Source organism: Pungitius pungitius, chromosome 2 (assembly GCF_949316345.1).
Source record: "Pungitius pungitius chromosome 2, fPunPun2.1, whole genome shotgun sequence".
Lineage (NCBI taxonomy): Eukaryota > Metazoa > Chordata > Actinopteri > Perciformes > Gasterosteidae > Pungitius > Pungitius pungitius.
Genome location: NC_084901.1, coordinates 15888932 through 15908967, shown reverse-complemented (window position 1 = coordinate 15908967; position 20036 = coordinate 15888932). Strand labels below are relative to the sequence as shown.

General features: G+C 47.3%; 1 protein-coding gene across 9 annotated transcripts in view; it reads left to right on the top strand.

Moving 5' to 3' along the window:
* Positions 1 to 20036, top strand: part of LOC119210142 (LIM and calponin homology domains-containing protein 1-like) — a 47288-nt gene that overhangs the window by 2565 nt on the left and 24687 nt on the right. For all 9 annotated transcript variants that reach the window (XM_037459841.2, XM_062560498.1, XM_062560503.1 and 6 more), the window contains exons 2-3: positions 15012 to 15082; positions 16383 to 16452. In XM_037459841.2, the coding sequence (XP_037315738.2) occupies positions 15012 to 15082; positions 16383 to 16452 (141 nt within the window). The remainder of the gene's footprint in view (positions 1 to 15011; positions 15083 to 16382; positions 16453 to 20036) is intronic.

Genomic DNA, 20036 nt, shown 5'->3' with positions numbered 1-20036 from the left:
TCGTACTCCTCAACGGTGGTTCAGCACTTTTTTTTGCTGTTGGAATAACTCTTGCTTTGCTTCGTAATTTAATCAAAAACATGCAACGAGAAGAAAATGCATGTTGAGTGTAGAGAGAAGTCTGGTTTGAGAGATTGACTCTCTTTGGTATTGTTTGGTTCTGGCTCAGTGGTATAGTAAAATGAATGAAAGTTCTATGTAGACTTGAAGATAAACTGTGTTACCACAGAGGCTTCAAACACATGGCAGGTCCACAGAGCTCAGCTGAGTCACCTCAGTGTGTTCTTCTCCGTGCCTCTTTGTGAATTTAAGCGGGAAAGGGTTGCATTTCGATCACTACGAGAATCAAAGTGCTCAGTGTTGCCTCTGCAATATCTCCATGGACACCAGGCTGGTTTTCGAAATGATGATCTTGTTGTTGCTTGATTTAATCATGTGTCAAAAATTGTTAATTAATTGTTCTTGGCAAGTTGTCATTTTTTTGTCCAGCGCTTTTTGCCAGCTTGTTCAGTGTCTCTTCTGCTTTGTCCGGGTATCTCTCCTTCTCTGTAACCGTGGACCCCCCGCCCCCCCCCCCATTTTCTATCCAAGTCATGGCATGTTTAGGGGGCTATGAATAACAGAAAGTTCCATTGTAAGAAGCCTGAAAGGGAAGGTGATGTCATCTACATGTCAATGGCTGATATCGTTGTACTCTGCTAACAAATCAGGAGCCTGATCCTTTTCCCCAGAGGCTTCATCCTCATTCAGCATTTCACAGAACACACAAAGTATTTCATCCAGAGGGTTTTTGATGCGTGTGTCTGTGTCCACACACAAACTGTTTATCCTTTTACATCGCGACTTCATCAGAAAAAACGTATTATTACGCAGTGGCTTGAAGCCCAATAGACAAAAGATTAAACAGCTTTCAATCAATCAACGTGCATAAGTGCGATAACAACAATTAACACGCCACTAATCCGACTGGAACGAGATACAGTTCATGGGGTGCCGAAGGGGACCTGAGACCTGCTGGTACCTGCTGGAACCTCAAAGTGCCAGGAAGAGCTGTGAGAAGAGCTTCACTGATGATGACGATGGCGCATTGACTACAGGTCACACTTCCACACGCCTGCTCCGGTGTAAAATGAGTGACTTGAATAGTGCTTTTCACGTCGCGCCGATTTTGAACGCTTTTGAAGTATACGTTGATGTTTACTTTTAATGATCAGCACATTCTATTCCTCAGATACTTGATGTGCTCGTTTCAGGGCGACCCAAACTGGAGTCCCAACTGGCATTCAGCTTCAAACAGAGCTTTCTGGAGTATGTTTTTCGGGTTTGAAGTTTTTCGATGGATCCTCGTGAGAAAAACTTTGTCTGGTTTTAAAAGAGCGCCACGACATCCTGTTGTTCAGCGAAAACAAACCTCAGATGGGATCAAACTTTCAGTCTTACAGCTGTTTGTTATACCGAAACGTCCTTCAGTGTCCCTCTGAATAATTTCGACCAACACCGTACAATGTTGAGGTTCTGAATCGACCCGTGCAAAGGCCCTTTACTTCCCCGGATCCCATTACAGCAGCAGCAGTTTGAGAAATGCCATGCAGCACACCTCTCTGTCTTTGGCCCCCGGGGCTGTTTTGGAAATCTGGCGCCATGTCTATAGAAAAGATCTGTAGTCCCTCTAAATTCATCCGTGATGTCATTCCCAGTTCGGGGGGGCCTTTGCCATTCTTTCCTACGGAGTCGACGGACGTGTTGAGCGCCGGAAGGTCATGCCCGTTATTGTCAAAGCGCACGGCGTGCAGTGCTGTGACCACACGCCAACAAGGAGTGTTGTTTCAGGGGGAAAACGTCTGTCAGTGAGGGGCTTTAGGCTGGATTGAGATTCACAAACTGGGTATTCATGGCCTAGCACACCCTCTTCTCATCCCTCGGTATCCTGAATGATAAATGAAGAGAACACCATAGGGTGTTTTATTACAGGATGAGAACCAGGTTTAAACTTGCTTCTTTCCAGAGAGACCAATGTGGATTGTTAAGCTATAGACTGACATTCGCTTGAAGTTACATCAGGAGATTTTAAGTGCAATCCATTAGCATCAGTTTATCAGGTTATTAGGGTTTTTTAGCTCTGAGGCTGTCTTTGGACTTTAGAGATTTGATTGAAGCTCCTTCTTTCTGCCGACACACCAAGCCGCGGCTCGGGGCTTCAGTCCGTCACTCGCGCGGATGAGAACCCCTTGAAAGTAAGACGCTAATCACTAATGTGATGACACGGCAGCATTAGTGACGGAACAAGGGATTAGATGTTGGAAAGCAAGGCGGCGTTACATCGACGTGTGAATTATTTAAATCCCGCAAATAGTACAAGCATCTTTTCCAAATGCCAGCTGTAAGGAAAAGAGAGAAGCCAAAAGGCTCAACTTATCTCCTCAAATCTGCAGCGACTTCATTTTACAGGCAAATATATTCAAATGATGTCGGACACCAGGCAAAGCTTAAGCGACTTCATCCGGTCATGTTGATGACAACTTATCCTTATGTTTTGTTGTAGTTGATGAGTTTCCTTCAATTGATTTAAGCTTACATGGTGCCCCCCCCCCCCCCCCCCCTCCCCCGGATGGATAGGAAGTGTTAGTGGTGGACCCTCGCAGGATGCATGCTGGGATACTCTCCAGATCTCTCTATACTGATGGAATTACATAACAGCCAGCAGCATCCACAAAATCAGCTGCATGTGTGTGTGAGTGAGAGTGTGTGTGTGTGTCCTGAATGTTTCAAGTCTGTCTGTGACAAGGTGTACATATTAATCTTGTTCAACTGTCAGCTCTGTGTGTGTTCATGCACTGAACGAGAAAAGAAGCTTTCCATGGAGGAGAGAGAGCAAAGGCAGCCTGGCACTCAAGCTGCAGTGCGACACACACACACACACACACACACACACTCTCACTCAGCACCACGGTGAAGGAGGTACATCCGGCTGTGTGCCAGGGCTCTGCAGGGAAGCTGTTAACAATTGTTGTGACCTAGCGCGCTAGCCGGGGCAGCTGATGCTCACTCTGAGGGGGGGGTAAGATAACTGACAGATGTTGACAGCTCGATCCTGGACGAGGCCTTTGCAGGTCACGCATTTAAAAGTCAATTCAGAGGACGATCGGAAAGCTTCCCTGAAGGGAGAACGGGTGCATGATTGCTGTTTGAATGTTTGCCTTCCATTCTTTCCCGTGTGTAGGTGTCCCTCTTTGCCTGAATTTGGCGTTTTTTTTCTTCGGTGGTACCTTCGGTGTGGGTGGGCGTCCAAACAGGATGTCGGCGAGCTCGAGGTCAGGCTCTCAGCACGCCCTGGATCTAAGAATATGAATTCTAGTCCTGGTATCTTGATGAGACACGACGAGCCAGAGAACCTTCTCACGTGTTGGTTCCCACGCTAACCACAGCGGCTTCAATTAAGACTACTATTTTTTTTTTCAAAAACAAAAGCCAGTGAGAGTCTCTCTTGAAGTTGGATTTACGATGTATCATCTTGCAATTTGCCGCGCTACTTCATCACGAAAGCCGCAGCATGTCCGAAAAGCCGCTTTTCCGTTTATAATTCTCCTTTTTGAAGTAACCATCTGAAAGATGTCTAGGTTTCACTTGAAGGACGTGCTCTCCTTCTCATCAGGCGGCAGCAACGGACCAAAGACGACCTCCAAACCACACCGAGCCCTGGGGATGAGTTCTGTCACCATGACTCCATGACTACTACCCCCCCCCCACCCCCCCCCCTCCGAACCGTCCCAAACCTTTGCCATAATTACCAGGCGCTCCTCCTCTGTCCTATAATCAGCCATCACTCTTATTGCCCTCATTCGAAGGCTGAGATTTGAAATCTTTTTCAAATGTGCAGGGATCTACTCGGGTCCTGAAGCAAACATCTTTCAGTAAACAACGTGCCGTCCTCATCCAACATCTGCTGAGGACACCTTGTCTTCTCTTCTCTGTGTGTAATACTTACATGCTGTAGAGACTAAAACACATCAGCTGTTACTCGGCGCTCTGAGCCTTTCCAATCTGGCACACGGGGCTGTTTGATGGATGGGACAGAGACCGATGTCTCTCCTGCGTCCAGGGGGATCTGGATCTGTTCTAATTGGGTCATGCAGCGCTGAGCCGGTTTTCCGTAGTTTTCTGACTCGGGGCCACTGGGGAGCTGGACTCTTTCTGACTGTCGAGGGAGCAACCGGCACCGGATGGCAGGGTGACCGAATGGAATGGGCCCCTCTCACAGCCGTTGTCACGATTGCGTCATAGCGTCAGCTGGAGGCAAACGCGAGTCCCCCCGCCGCAGGGTTGCTGCCCAGGGTTCGGCGTTGAAAATGTTGCCTTGGGTGTCAGAATCCACGTGCACGTATTTGATTTGACTTCATCCTTGATGGTTCAAAATGTATCAACGATATCCGCTGAGGTGACAGACACTGTTCAGCTTCAAATTGCTCCATTATAAATCAGAGTAGTTAACGAGGAAGGTTGTTTCAGATGGATATGTAAATAAGAAGCGTCTGCAGAGAGCCAGGGGACTCCCGTCCTCCATGAATGGAGGCTTTTAGGACCGAGTGGGAAGCCTTTCATTGTCACACACACACACACACACACACACACGGTCTCATAGACGTGATTCTATGCAGACGCGCTGTGACATTCCTGAGCCCCCTAATCCTCATCGCATTCACACACACACACACACACAGACTTCACAGAGCTCCCCAGCTGGTCGCCCTCCCCAACAACAATGCATGCTGTCACCGCGCTCTAGAAAGTGACACAGTTGTCTGTCAGCTGACTGCCATTTGTCTGGATTGAGCTGCATGATGCAGCATTGCTGTCAGCAGTGTATTTCAGTCTACGATTCTATCCCCTAATGCAATACGTAAGTAAGAAAAAAATAAAGTCTTTCATGTCGCATTTCAAGAGGTTTATAGTTAAAGCGTATTGAAGTCGAATAACTTTTGGTTTAAGAATCTAATAGTGAGTTTGGGCTTCCATTCCGGTCTCTCATTAGTATTCAGCTAAACGCATTAGCTGTTATTTGCATGAGAAGAAGCGCCTGCTTTCTTTCTTTTTCTCACGTTTTTTACTTCACGCTTGCTCTTGTGATTTAGTGCCATCATTTTGCATCTTTAGTTTGTACAAAAGATGCAAACTAAAGAGGTTCGGGTTCTTAAGAATGATCTCCTGTTAGTGGATCCCTGTTCTGAAAGTCGTCCAAGGCGACACTAATTAGCATGAAGTTGAGTTTAAAAGCTTTGTGTTCGTCTGGGACAGAGGGCGAAAACAAGCCCTCCATAACATCGCTGTGATTACACAGGACCATCATTGCACCGCAATAGAAGCCCTTCCGTCAGCCTTGGCCACCACATGCAGGTTACCGGTCTAGCCACCACGATTGTTCAGAGCTCAGTGGCTGCAGCTCCCCCCCCCCCCCCCCCCTCTCCCCCCTGCCAGGGTGAAGGGTTCGGCTCTCCGCCGGGCTGGAAGCACAAGCACTCACTGTGGCGAAGGGCATAGACGCGTCCGCTGAATGGCGTGTGTTTGACTTGTACAGTAGGAGTCCTGTCCAGCAGCAGAGGTCCCCCCCCCCCAGGCTCCATTGGACCTGGACCCCCGCCAAGCTCTGCAGATCAGGGAGGCTGTTTGTCAGCTGCTGGCAAACAACTTAATTGTGACGGGGAATTTAGCGATTGTCATTGAACGACAGACGTAATGCACACTGCAGGGAAGCAGTGGTCCTAAACTAGAGAAATTCAGTTGTCTAAAAGGGCTCCTTTGGTTCCCGGTGCTGTTTCCCTGTTGCTATGTTGAATGCAGCATCACTAGAGAGTGCTTGGGCCTGTCTCCTCGATCAAAACTCCTAACTGTTAACTTTCTGCAGGTCTCTGCAGTTAAGAGCGTCAACTAAATACCTCCAGTGGAATGGCTTAGCTCACAGTACCGGCCTCCTGAGAGCCGTTATCCTCCTCATCAGCTTGCTGGTAAAGAAGCATAAACACTAATCCGGACTAATCTAGCCAGCTGCACCTCCCTCCTGGGGGGGGGGGGGGTGGCCGTGGCCGCTCGCCTGGGTGGCTTCGGTCCAACTTTGAACTCGGTGAAGAGAAACGTGAGGCACAGAGCAAACTGGCACCTCACGAAAAGTCAGATCAGGTTGATCTAATGTAATATATCTGGATGGATAATGTCTACGGTTGTTGCATTTCCTTGTTAAGGTCATTACTGTGGGCTTCCCTCGACCAACACATACACAGGTACTTAATGTTCATTTTCAGCAGTACACTGGTAATATCGGTGATATAATCGGTATTGTAAATAACAACTTATGCAATATGAATAGAACCTAACCCTTTCTTCCTTGACTTAGTTTCTAAAGCCTATTTCCAAAACTAATGTTGCTCCTTACTTCCTGTGTGTATGTGTGTGTGTGTGGGCTTTATGAGTAACATGACTAAGTAGGTGCAGCTATGTAAAAGAGTGAAGGTTTTGTCGTACAAATCAGAGCTCGATCTTTAGAAAAATTCTTCTTAAAATCTGCTTAGCAGAAGAATTACAAGGTAACGGATTCGTTCCCACTCGCTCAAGGCTGTGTCCTTTGCTTTATTCACACTGTAACAATGTTACAGAGCTCGAATCTGCAGCCGGTCATGGTGTGTCGTCTCTAACTAGCGGACGATCTGGCACATGCAGCCAAACCATGAATAATTGCAGCCATAGTTAAAAAATCAAATTTAATAATAACATGTAACATTTCTCAAATGAGTTTTCTACTCTACTATATCCCATTAAGAACATACTTTGCCTTATGAGCATTGATAAAATATGCCATTCTGATCCACATTATCTCCGCCTTACTGCAGCCTGTGAAGAATTAGACAGAGAAGTTTGTTATTTTGTTCTCTTGGGAAGATACTTTATCGGCCCTGGAATTCTTGAAATCCCTGAACCCCTGGGGGGGAAGCACAATGGCAGGATTTCTGTGCATTTGGGCAGGAACGGCCTGGCTCCGCGCTTCCTTTTTCTAATGGGGAGCTCAGCGCTAACTTGGACTGACAAAGACTCCTGTTCCCAGGGGTGGCAGAGGGGCTTAGCCTGACAAGTCCACTTATCCTGTAGGTTCCTCCATAGACCCAATTGAAATGGAACAGAATCCACTCGTTCAGTGGGCTCAACTCATCTTTGGATGCTACGCCGTACGGTACGTGCATCTAGGGATGCGGTTCAAACATTTGGTTTGGTCTTAAATACACCAATTGCATTCATTCAAAATGCATTTTGATTGGATTCAACATTTATAATCTAAAGTATGTTGTAATTTTAGTACTTCTTGTCAAAAACTAAATCCAATTAAATCCAATTTCGTCTGTGGATTCGTCGACAATATTTCTTCATTTATTTTGAATTACTATTTGAACATTGAACCACTTATTTTGTGTTCTGGGAATGTCAGCTGTTATTTTGGCACCGCAACGGGAAACAGTGTGTAATCGACTGTGTTGACAAGCAGATGTTTGGGCATGATTACACCACTAAGGCAAAGGAGCGTCCCCCGCGGTAAACGCGCCGATTAACCAGCGCCGCGCTCCGCTGTCGACAGAGTGTGTCGACGAGGCTCCTGATTAGCTCGGGCCTTTCTGGGGACAAGAGCTCTGCGGCAGGAAGAGGGCACGTCTGGACGTGCACTCAACCCACAACAGAATCTTATCACATTGGAGGTTTTGAAGTGGTTCTGAGTGTGTGTGTGTGTGTTTTGGCTGGTGTACAGCGCCTCCTCCCATCTTCCAATGACAGAAGACCGGGGTCGACTTTTTTTTCCCCCCCCCATCCTTCCAGTATTTACTAAAAATCAACGTCTGTTGCCTGGATACCGTGAACAGAGCGCGGTGCCAAACCTTCCGCCGCTCGGCCGACAAGAAAACAGCACTCGGGTTACACTTCACTGTCAATCAGCTGGAAGCTGAAGCCCCGTTTCCATGGGATTGGTTTTATTAACCGGGGACGTCCAGCGATGTGAAATGATTGCAGCCGTTGTCAGTGATGCTAAACCAGTGCCTGCAGTAATTGGGTGAAGATGGAGGTCTGGCGATAATACTGGAACACTCGGGATGACGCTACTCCCGTCCAACTCCCACTAACACAAAGTTGTTCCTTGACCTTGATGGGATTTTAATTCACTGCAAATAAAGCAGGAAATGGAAGTCAGCAGAATTACCGTTATATGCAATTCAGTTAACTTATAATTGAGTTGTATTTGTTGACTATCTGCAAAGAGCCACCATTTAAATGTCCTGAAAATCATCAGGGTAAACTCTCAATGACACCCTGATTTAAATAAATCTGTCTGGTCCATCACTGACTGTCTGCCTGTCTGCCTGTCTGCCTGACTGTCTGTCTGTCTGTCTGTCTGTCTGTCTGTCTGTCTGTCTGTCTGTCTGTCTGCCTGACTGTCTGTGGCTCCCAGTTGAGCGACTGGCTGCAGGGAAACTGAAGCAGGCAGGATATTGGAGACCAGTGGAGGCCCCTGGAAAGTACCCCGCTGCTTAGGAGGCTCAGCTCGGAGAGCCGGTGTCAACACGGGGGCTCTTTGTTTCTGATCGTGCAGAGCTGTAAGGGGGGGGCTGTCGCTAAAATCCGGAGTAGGTATGGGATGTGTGGTATGGGAAGGTATTTCTACTCGGGTTCAACCGGGAAAACACACCACGCTCCGGGTGTTTCTGACCCACGCGGACGAACCAGAGGCCTCGGTTGCTGGAAAGAGCTTCATGTAGCCTTACCTTTGTGGATTCATTCTCACTTTCACTTCCTGTGGCTAAGGCCCACTTAGAACTGGATTGTGGTTGGTAGGGTGGTGGGTTGTAACCACATACTAATGGCTTGTTTTGAAGAGCCACTGTGGGACGCTCTGGAGGGACGTGGTGGACGAGCGGCGGCTCGTCGCCCGGGGGACGCTCTGCTCTGCACGGCGAGCAGGAGGTGATCAAAGCCTCAGAGGAGCCAAACTGTGAGGCAGAGTGTGAAATACACATGAAACCTCCTCAATGTGGCACCGACATAACGCGCATGAAAAAAGACACAGCAGGAATCACACTCTCGTACACAATCGTACATTCGATGTTGGTCTGTGAAGACAAAAAGGTCCTAGTTTCTCTTAAAGAATGCCATGTTGGGGCAATATTGGGGTGAGCGTCAAATACAGCAAGCCAACTTGTGACAGATTTATGTTAATAAAAAAAAAAATACATAAGCTTTTATTGCACAGTGCTTTTGAGGAAACGTTTTTTCTTAAAAAAAAATAAAAAAAATAACAGAGTGCAACAGATCCTTCTCTAGTGACTCAGTGAATTATATTTAAGTAATGACTTAATATGATTAAATTAGCTTGAATCAGGTGAGTCTGCAGCCTTCAGCGGTTGCAATGCGTCATTTCTCGGGCCGCGGCTGGTCTTCACTTAACAGGAGGAATGAAATCAATGGAATCTTTAATTGCTGTGTACGATGAAGGCAACTGCAGCATCTGATATTCCAGCAATACTGGTCTACCGTGTCAGTGTTCTATTGTCAATTATTCTCAAGGTATCATTGACTGTCAAGCATCTATATGCATTTGCCTTACAAATCAAAGGGATGTGAACTGTGTCCTCCTACACAGACACACACACACACACACACACACACAGGAGCTTGTGTGTGTGTGTGTGTACTTGGCAGACATTTCACAACAGTCAGCATTACGTTGCAGCCTCACACTCGGCGTCTTATCACACATGTGACTTTACTCCGTCCCTTTTTAGCGCAGCGCCATGCCGAATACGACCCCCCCCCCCCCCCCCCCCCCTTCTCCACGCCGAGCCTAGAGGAGAATTGGGGGAGGAAAACGTGGGAGGGAATGGGGGTGAGTAGCGGGGTTAATCCGACCCAAACATTGTTCCATCATCTAATCAGGGACGAGATGGGACGTCCCGGCTGGAATACTAACACTTGGGGCTCAGGGCTCGTCCAATCAGAGGGGCTCATCGAGGAGGGAACCGGGCTTCGCAATTCAGGCGGTTAAAGTTTGCCAGGCCTTGCGGGTCACATGGTCACAGTCAGCTGTTTGCTTGCAAAGTTGGATGCTTAAGTTTTAGTTTGTGCCTTTTGGAATCCGGAATTTTTATTGTCAAAATATGAGACAGAACATTAGTGGCGTCCTGCACAACTTTGGTGCTTCTGGTGGCTGAAAACGCAGCCTGAGTAGAAATGCCCCACCATGAATGGCTCCAGTGTCGGGGAGGGAGGGAGGGAGGGTGGGGGGTGCGGGGGGAACTCGCTAAGCTGTTTTGGCCCCATTGAGTAACAATCACCACAATGTGATGGACATGGTTGTAGAGAAAGGGTGTTGTGCCTTGGGTTGGGTCTGAATCGCTTTGAATGATTGTGATAGTTTTAGGCCTCACTTTTTGAAAGAAGCAGCTTTCGATGGCAAAATGTGATCAATAACCTCTTCTGCAGAGCATCGGCAAGAGAAGGAAGCGCGGTGTGAGCACCCGGAACGATCCAGAGGACGCTTTGGATCGGGTGTCACTCACCGCAGAAGGGCGACGCCTAATTATTCCCATTCAAATTTCCAAAAACATGCTCAACGCTACAATATCTGTTTGGATGAATTCTTTGGCCCTAAAAGCTTTTTTTTCTCCCCCTGTGGTGATTTATTGATCACTTCCCTGCTGTCCACGGTGTTGCATGTTGTGACTCCTCCAGCTCGTGGGTGTCGAGTAGTGGACACTCTGTGTTTTCTTTGAAGTGAGGATGTTCAACAGGAGGCGGCTTTGCTTCATTCTGAGGACGTTTGAATGTCCGCCTCCTTGTTTAGTTGTCGAGCTTCCTCGAGCGGAGTTTATGAGAACGTTCAGCTTTTCGTCTTTCATGTGAAAGGAAGCAGAGAACAAGCAGCGGACACCTAGAACTCTGTCAAGGGTCAAAGGCTTGGAGGACATGGAGGACCACTGAAACTGTCCTTATTGGTGCGTGCATATTTACACATTACTTTGTATGTGGCCATTTTACTCGCACTCATTTATCTTCAAAATGATTACATTAATAAACTGATTGATTTTCTTCTGTGATGCAATTGCATTGTGACTTTGTGCAGAATAGCATTTATTGCCATTGAGGATGTAAATAGTTGGGTTGAGTCTTTCCCTGCTAAGTACACTGAAGGAATTCACTCTGCCTGCAGTTCTCGCATGGTTCCCCCTTGACATCATGTGTTTTTTCCGTCCCTGACATCCACCGACACTGTATTTAGCCTTTGATTGATGCAGAAAGAATGCACCTTCACTTCAAGGACCATCTTTAGAGGTGATGCACAACATACTTGGGTGACATGCGTCACCAGCAACTTAGCGGGAGCTCGTTTGTCAGCGTCCCCTCCCTCCCTGACGGAAACCATAAATACATTGATCCAGCTTGGTTCTCTAGATGAATGAAAGCAACACCAGACGTCTAGAGATCATGTTGGGATTATATGATCACAAACACTGCTGCATTGATTCATGCTTTCATCTTGGAGCTGGAGTCTGCTGGACTCCTTGTGTTCCTTTCAAAGTGTCTCCTTTTTAAAGCCTATCATTCTTTTTGTCTTCCTTCTATCTCCTCCATAGTTCCACCTGTAGGATGGACAGGTTCTTACATTTTCTGTTTTGTGCGTGCTACAATAGTGACACCGTTTTTCCCCCCATTGCACAAAGTCCTGTGATGACGCACATAAGTGAGATTTACAGTGTGAAGACCGACAGCAGAGGGACAAACAGCCACAGCCCATCCGGGGAAGGACACCCCCTCTGGGGCTGGGACTGGTGCAGCAGGGGCGGGGTGTTTGTGTCATTCTGTGACGGTTGGAGACGTATTAAAATTAATTTGTCTGGAGAACTTACAAGACATCCTCCTCGACGACGGGCTTTAATTTAAACCCAAACGTAATATATTTAAAAAATACTGTAGAGGATGCTGGTTTTCTCATGTATCCTGTAGGAAGGTGTACTTGTTAGTGGAACTGTCCTCTAACACAACAGGAGGGTCACGTGTTTGGTGTGATCCTAAAAACGTGGTACTCTACCTTCAAAATGTTGCTGATCAGATGAGGGCGGTGTGTCTTAGTGAGTGGAACCCTTAAAGGAGTCATCAGGCGTGAGGATCTCAGAACATCCTTTTTGAGTTATTATAGAATAGTGTTTCTTCGTTGTTGGGTCTCTGAACAGCAGACCCCCCCCCATAGAGTCTGTGTTTCAGAACCCATTGCACGCTGTTGTTTTTGTACCAGAAGCATCTAAACATTACGCCCCGTCACCAAATTCAAGTATCAACAGAACTGGCCGCAAAAACACTTCCGACCCCTCGTCTCTGTTTACTTTCAGCGGCCCTGGAAAGTTGGAAAGCATTTCTTTTAACAGACACCTCGTCTGGCGATGACTGACGACTGATCCCCGAGAAGGACTTTGGGTCCGGCCATGATGGGGATTCCAAAGGAAGTGAAAGGGACGGGAAAAAGCCGACCGGCATCGTTTGATTGTTTGTGAAACAATGCTGCCGACGTTCCACTGAAAACGACCCAGGCGACACATTCCTCTCCATTTAGCGGAGCCCCTCGTGTGACCCGCCGGCGGTCTGGAAACGCCGCTCGGATCCAGACGTTTCCAGCCTCTGGATGGTGCGGTCTTTGTTGCACTTAAAAACCACAGACCGCAGAATGTGTGTGTGTGTGTGTGTGTTACCCCACACAGCACTTGCTCGGGGGGAGATCTGTGGATTCAGTCAGGAGCTCCTTGGGCGCCTCAGCGCTGGATGACGCTCATGGAAAGCAGCAGAAGATGTACAAGAATCAAGGTCCTTCAAAACCGAGCAGCAGCGTGATGAGAAAAACCCAATCCCTGCTGTTTTGTGGTCGTAGCCACGAGTGTAACGAATGTGCTTGAACCCCAATGGACCAAATATTGTCTGACCCGCCCTTTTCATGCGCGGGTTTCCACCTGGAGGCTTGGGTCCAGAGGCCCCTCCAGTTATTTTTGGGGTGGTGGTCATTTCGGTACAATGTGGGTTTATTTTGTAGTTTCCTGCCTCTTGTTGCACCTGGGTTAGCTTCACTTCCTGCCCTGTCTCCCGTGTCCCTGATTGTTTCCACCTGTGTCCAATCACCTGCGTCTTCCCACGTGTGTCTCTATTTTGGTTATTTGGATGTGTTTCCCATGTTGGTGAGTTCTGATCCCCGGTTTGCCTCCAGGCATTTTTAGATTTTGGTAAATAAACTAACTTTTGTGCTCGAGTCCTATTTCCGCCGCCTCGCCGTGACAAGTGTGTTCTCCTGAATGCAAACTCGAGCATCAGTATTCGTACATTTTCTAGAAGTTTATTCTCAGATCCGCGTTGAGGTGGGGACACGGTGATCTCTCTGTGTGGAGCTGGTGTGACACTTAGAATCTCCCCTCGTATTCAGTGAAGAGCTGATGAGGAGCTGACCCAGTTATTTCTTCAACACCTGCAGCCACATTTTTTTTTTTTTTTAGCCAGAGACCAAAAAGCTGAGGATATTTCCGTAGTGTGTCATCCGCGGTGAAGACTGAGCGGGGCGGTAGCCTTCAGGCCTTTTATGTGGCGCGTTTATTGAGCAGCTCCTAAAATCAAGGTCATGTACCTCATTTGATGATGTAGGAACATGAAATGGTAGAAGCTGCTCTGTAATGTACTAACTGTACTCTGTTGTTGGGTAACATTGTGTAGTCTTATATACTTTTCTATTGGTCCAGTCCTACAAAACAAAAGATTAAACATATTTCCCAAACATTTGTCAGTGGGCAAAACCAAAAAAAGTAATTCTGGCCATGTATCTTCAGCCCAGCGGAACGATGCAAAATAACGACCATGAATCTTTCTGTCTTCGCTGCCAACTGAGAAAATCTGGAGTCTAGTGTCCACTGAACCTCCTTTGGTTGCTACCAGATGTTTCGTAGAACAGTATGCATGGTGTGAAGCATGGAGACTGATCCTCTGGAGGAAGAACACATCCAGGTTAGTGGCACACTGTCGGAGGCCAGCAGCGCCGCCACAGCCCGCAAACTAAGTCATTTTCTTCTGATGATGACCCCCACCCCCCCGATCATTGGACCTCACCAGAGAGGCTTCAGCTCATTACTACACAGTAGGCAACAGAGGCAGTGGATAGCTGAAGGTCAATGTATCCGCTTTCAGAAATGAGGCCTTCACTGCCGTAGCGGATCTGGGACCCCGGTCGAGGGGAGAAGACGGTGGACCCTCCTCCACGCTTTTTGCTGCCACAGCTGTGCAAATATATGTGAAAGAAGAATGTGAGGAAATTGAAGCTTGTAATTGTTTTGGCTTTCAAGCCAGCGGTCCGAAGGGAGGGAGAATCGCTCCGGTGTTTGTGAGAATGAATGGACTCCAAGTGGGCCCCGATGCTGAATGTCCCGTAACGGCTGGGATTCTGTGTCCTGTCTCGTAACAAAAAAAAGAAGGAAAAAGACGCATTTACACGTGTTACATATATAGGCCTATATATATATATATATATATATATATATATATATATATATATATATATTTTAAGTCGTAGTAGAAACTTGCAAAGCGGCGGCTTCTCCTCCTCCAACAGGGTTTCTCAGTCACTACAGGCCAACAAATCCCCTGTCACGACACATTAGCCGGCCGGAGCCGCTCGGTCGGGGGAGATCGAGGGCTTATGTCGAGCTCGTTAGCGCGCCGCTCTGCTCGCTACAGACGGACTCTGCACTCGGCCCCCGTTCCACGCTCGGGGATTCAAGGGAATACCTGGAAAGGAGTGGAGGAGGGGGGTTTGTTTTTTTGGGTTCGGCTGGTTCCTTGGTTCCTGGCGTGCGATTCGCCGGCGGACTTTGGACCGTGTGGTGTTCTGCTCGTGGTCCTTGAGGTTCTCGGTTTTCCCGTGTTGTGTTTTGCTCACTCGGCCCCTTTTGTTTTCCCCGCAGGCCGTCACAGGAAGGTGCTTCGGGGACCGGGACTTCAGGGCGGGCCTGGAGAACGGGATTCTGCTGTGCGAGTAAGTTTGGCGTTGTGGCTTTTTTCTACTCCTTAAGAAAAATGATTCTTTTAATTAGACTGTTTCATTGGAGGCATCGAGTGTGTTCTTTAATGACTTGGGGGAAAAAAGGGTGCAACAACAAAGAAAGCTTCAGTCCAGAGAAGCACAATCGGAATCTAAAATTCCGGAATCTAAACAAGTTTTTCATTTATGGAGTTTGAAGAAAAACGTTTGATTTCAGGACGAATAGGAAGCTCTTTGTGGTCCAGTGATCAGAGAGACTGCCGTCCTGTTGAATTGTCCTCCGCTGCGACGCCGTGAACTCGCTCACAATTAGTTTGAGGTTCTACAATGAGACGGAAAACACACATTCCTGTCTGTCAAGTTCAGTTGCACAACCCCACTGTTTACGCCGTCTGTATTGTGCAAACAGAACATGAAATCCAATTTAAAGGAATCCCCACCGGCCGAGGAATTTCGTAGATATCATGTGACTTCTGATAAAACCCGACAGACCTGAACCATAATAATGTTTCCTAAAGGATTTATTCAGACAATGCAAACATTGACATCTTTAATTAGTAAGTCAAATCAATCTGAAGCTTTGTTTTTTTTGTTTCACATCAAATTTGATATACTTGGGTTTGCACGCTGTTATTTAATCTAATCATCATGCCTTTGCTATAACATAATGTGCACAATTTGTGTCATTTGGGAAGAAAATAATCAATGGAATAATGCATTCTGCAGCATTATTTTTCTGGCTTCAAAAGTGTACACGTTGTCTTCGCTGTTGCACATGAGGTCACGTGTCTCTCGCCGTGGTTGAAAGCTATTTTGGGGGAAAGTGCAGCACAGCAGGAAGTCTCTCCGACTGAAGCGGAAGTAGAGGAGAGGAGGAGAGGTCTCTGGAATGCCATCAGCCCATCAGCCACATCGCAGGGACACCGAATACTGAAATACCGAGTGTCCGAAGCCAGAATCATTACAGCTGTGTGTGTGTGTGTGTGTGTGAGACAGAAGGTCAGACCTTCGCCCGGCGGCTCGCTGCGATGCGAAGTGCGCTGGAACTATTTAACGGCTCCCAGCGGGGCGCGAGGGGAAGCTTCTGATTTAGGATCTGTTTCGTTATGGACCTTCCAGACGGCCCCTCTGAGACACTCGTGTGAACATGTCCCTTCCTGCTTTTTGTTCGCAATGCATCGTTTATTTATTCGACACAACTCGTCAAGGAGACAAATTCACAAGGCATGACTCAGTTTCTCTGTTGAATTTGATTTCAAATGTGTGATGTCCTCCTCCTCCGTGTGTGTCTTAGGTTGCTGAGTTCGATTAAACCCGGCCTGGTGAAGAAAATTAACAGGCTTCCGACACCCATCGCTGGCCTGGTGAGTCCTCCACCTTTGCTCCACCCGGGGGCTTTTCCACTAAAACTTAACTGCCCTTTCATCCTGTCGTCCTTCCTTGTTACAAAACGTTCTACCTGTTGTTGCGAGGCCCTGAAATGTGTGACAGCCTTTGCAAATTGAGGTTAATACCGAGGGTCACTAACCCCGTCACACTACAGGTCCCCTCGTGTAAAGTGCATCACCGCATAACTTCACAGGTGCCGTCTCTTCAGGTTCTTTACTTTGGCTTGTGGGTTTCTTCGTGTTTGCGGTGCTGAAAACACTCAAAAAAGTGGGTTAGGTATAAAAAAATAGAGAGACAAAACTGTGTGTGCATATCATTTCAAAACATTACATTTACAGGAGCTTATGTTCCAGTATAATTTACGGTCTTTCCGTTGCATTTTTACCAAACAAATTGACTTATTTTGCTCCAGAGGCTAAAACCTCATGGGAATAATGCACGTTGTTGTCCGTGGTTTTATTTACGAATCTCAAGCTCGCCTGCTGCTTTGAAAGAGCGCATTGGAGCAGAATTGCACACTGACGCGCTCGAGGAGTGCAGCGCAGCGCGGGCACACTGGAGCTCTTTCATGGCGCCCTCGGGACCCGGGACCTGGATGAAGTGACCCCTTCAGGGGCCCGGGACGTAAAACGGAAGCGCTCTGAACTAAGCGCACTCCCGCCCGCCGCTGCGTGCACTGCTGTGTCAAGGGCTGTTCATGTGAAAGTTTCTCTGTGTGACCGCTTCAGATCGACTATTATAGTATCTCATCAACGGGCCACATCAGTGTGATTGAAGGAACGCATCATGTCCGAATGGACTCTAATCGGTGCATCTGCGGTGGCAGACCTCCACGTCCTCCCCCGGCTATCTTACCAAACGGCAATGCACGGTGACAAAATAGGGACGTCACTTTTAGTTTAATTGTCAAATATTGTTTTTTGAATCAAATCGGCTGCAAATAAATGTGAAAATGTGTTTTTTATTGGCAGTTGAAAACAAAAATTCCCCTTGTTCAGCGTAATGCTAACAGAGGTTTTAAAGCGTATCCAGACCTCTTCAGAGTGCAAATTAGGAGTTGATTTGTTTGTTTTTTATGCAGTGGATGATGATTAAAAAATGATCTCTTCAATCATCTCAAACAGCATTGAGTGAATCCTCGACTAGAGGAAAGAGAAAGGAACACCTGTGGTTCAGTTCCAGTCTAAACAACATGAGCCTTTATTGGCGTGTTTCATATTTATGGCCCTCTTCTTCTTCCTGTGGCTTTTCTTCCTCTCTAAAGAGGTGAGAAACGCATAAACAAGGGCTCCGCTGTTATCTGGACCATCGTAATAAAACACAGGCTGCTCCCCCTTCCCCTTCCTGTTTGAGGGGGGGCGGGGGGGTAATGGGAAAACGAGTCTCTGAGGAGGTATGGCTGTTTTCTGATTGGAGCGGCGGCTCGGTGGCGTTTTGGCTCCGTCGGCCTCCACAGGTCGCGGCTCCTCCTCGGGTTCCTCGGGAAAAACAAGAGGGCAGCAGGATTCTTCTGAGGAAGCCCTCGTTCTCCGAATCAGCGGCTCATGTTCATCTGGAGGACGTTCGGCTCATTGGGATCGTCACATAATTTGACCTCCCTTATTGCAGTGACAGCTTTTTGGGGCCTGTCAGTCACGCTGTTCATAAGCCTTAATCTTAGACATGCTGATTGATCATCAACATTTACTTCACAAACATTTTTGATGAGGATCTTCAAACCTATTCCTTTTGAGAAATTGTGAATAATCATTGTTTCTAAAATAACTCAAACATGTCATATAAGTATTACTCTACGGATGTAATATCAAGAGTCTGATCATTGGCCGCTCTGCTTCTCGAGGAGAGAAAAAGACTCTGGAAGGCCATGTTTCCTCCTTCCATCCACGAATTCTGGTTCCATAGATTACAATGAGGGTTGTGCACAGCGTGTTTCTCAGGGTAAACACACACACACACACACACAGCGAGTAATACTGGCCTCTATACGCGTCAGGGTTTACTGTCAGCTATATCAGAACATTATTTAATGTCTCACCCCTGAACATGTTTTTAGATTTGTTGTAAATGATTAAACAATGATTTATTTTCATCACACATAACTTTTTTTTTTTTCTTCTTTCTTTGCCGTCGGCGCCCAGTTTCCTGCGGCCCTGACCAGTAAATCAAAAGCTGCGCTCACTCCTTGAGACCAACACCCACCACGTTGTTGTTGCCTTGCCAGCCGCCGCTAAATGGGCCGAGTTTAATTGCGTGTCGGGTCGTTTATTGCCGTGTTTTGTTATTTCCAGTCCAGGCCGGGTGAGATACCAGCTGGGAAATGGCAGAAAAACTGCGACGCGACATTTCTTTGCAGTCCGCGATAGCCGAGGTTTCCTTTGTCATCGCCACCAGATCCCCATCTGTGCTGCTGGAGTAGACTAAACAAGCGCTCCCCTTTTTGATGGATTCTCTTGGCGATATGGCTCACTCGGGGGTTCCTTGTCTAATAGCTGGAGCCCGCCTCTGAGAGGCGATGTCTTCCAGTGGCAATAGTTTGCACAGCATGTAAGCAAGCGCTGCATAATGTATATGTTGTGGGTTTTTTTTAGGGGGGGGGGGGGTTTGGTAGAGAAGAGGCGGTCTGAGGTCGTGGTTACACCTCAATGCAACTTCACGTGAACTTTGATAACTGGTAAATCTGTGCGCTTTGAGATCAGATCTTTGATCTCATTGGGCTCCGATCAGTCGGACCACAGGACCCGGCTCTCGTAGAGTCCCTGATCTCAAGAGGCAACATGTCAACGCAAGCCCACGGAGCAGGTCTCCATCGCGGGGGGGGGAGAGAGGAGGAAAACCAGGGCCGCCGTTAAGTGAAGCTCGCACACGGCCATCGAACGGATTGTTGGAACGAACGTATCATCAAGTGTTCATGAGCAGAGCGGAAATCTGCAGAACTTCAGAAGCTCATCCAGGGAGGTATTTTGAGTTCAATTTGTGTCTTAATATCCGGGTGAGTTTTCTCCCCTCAACCTAAGGGATTCGTGAATAATTCCTTTCTTATGTCTAGAACATATTCTTCAATAGAGCCCACATTGATTATTATGGGAAGCAACCAAAGTTAAAATCAGCAGGACTGTGAGCCCCACGGAAGGTGTGGCCTCTGCCTAGTGAAAACTGTCCAAAGGAGCCTGTTGTGTGTGTGTGTGTGTGTGTGTGTGTGTGTGTGTGTGTGTGTGTGTGTATAGCTGTGGGTGGGGTTGTCTCAGCAGGAGAGCGTTCCCAAAAAAAACACAGGAAGCTGCTGGGTGGGTTTGGAGTTGGTGTTTTGCTACGAATGGGAAAGGATCGTGAGAACAAGTGTTTGCAAGTAGGTCTGCTGACGTGTGTGTGTGTGTGTGTGTGTGTGTGTGCGTGTTTACATGTAAATAAGCTGTGTGAGTCTGAGCAAATTGGAAGGATCCATATTTAAAGCAGCATTTTGTCCAAATGTGTGCACCCTGCTTACGGATGCATGGGGGATTGTATTTGTTTTCTGGTGCTTGGACAATCAGGGTGGAGAGGAAATGGTGACACCCAGAGA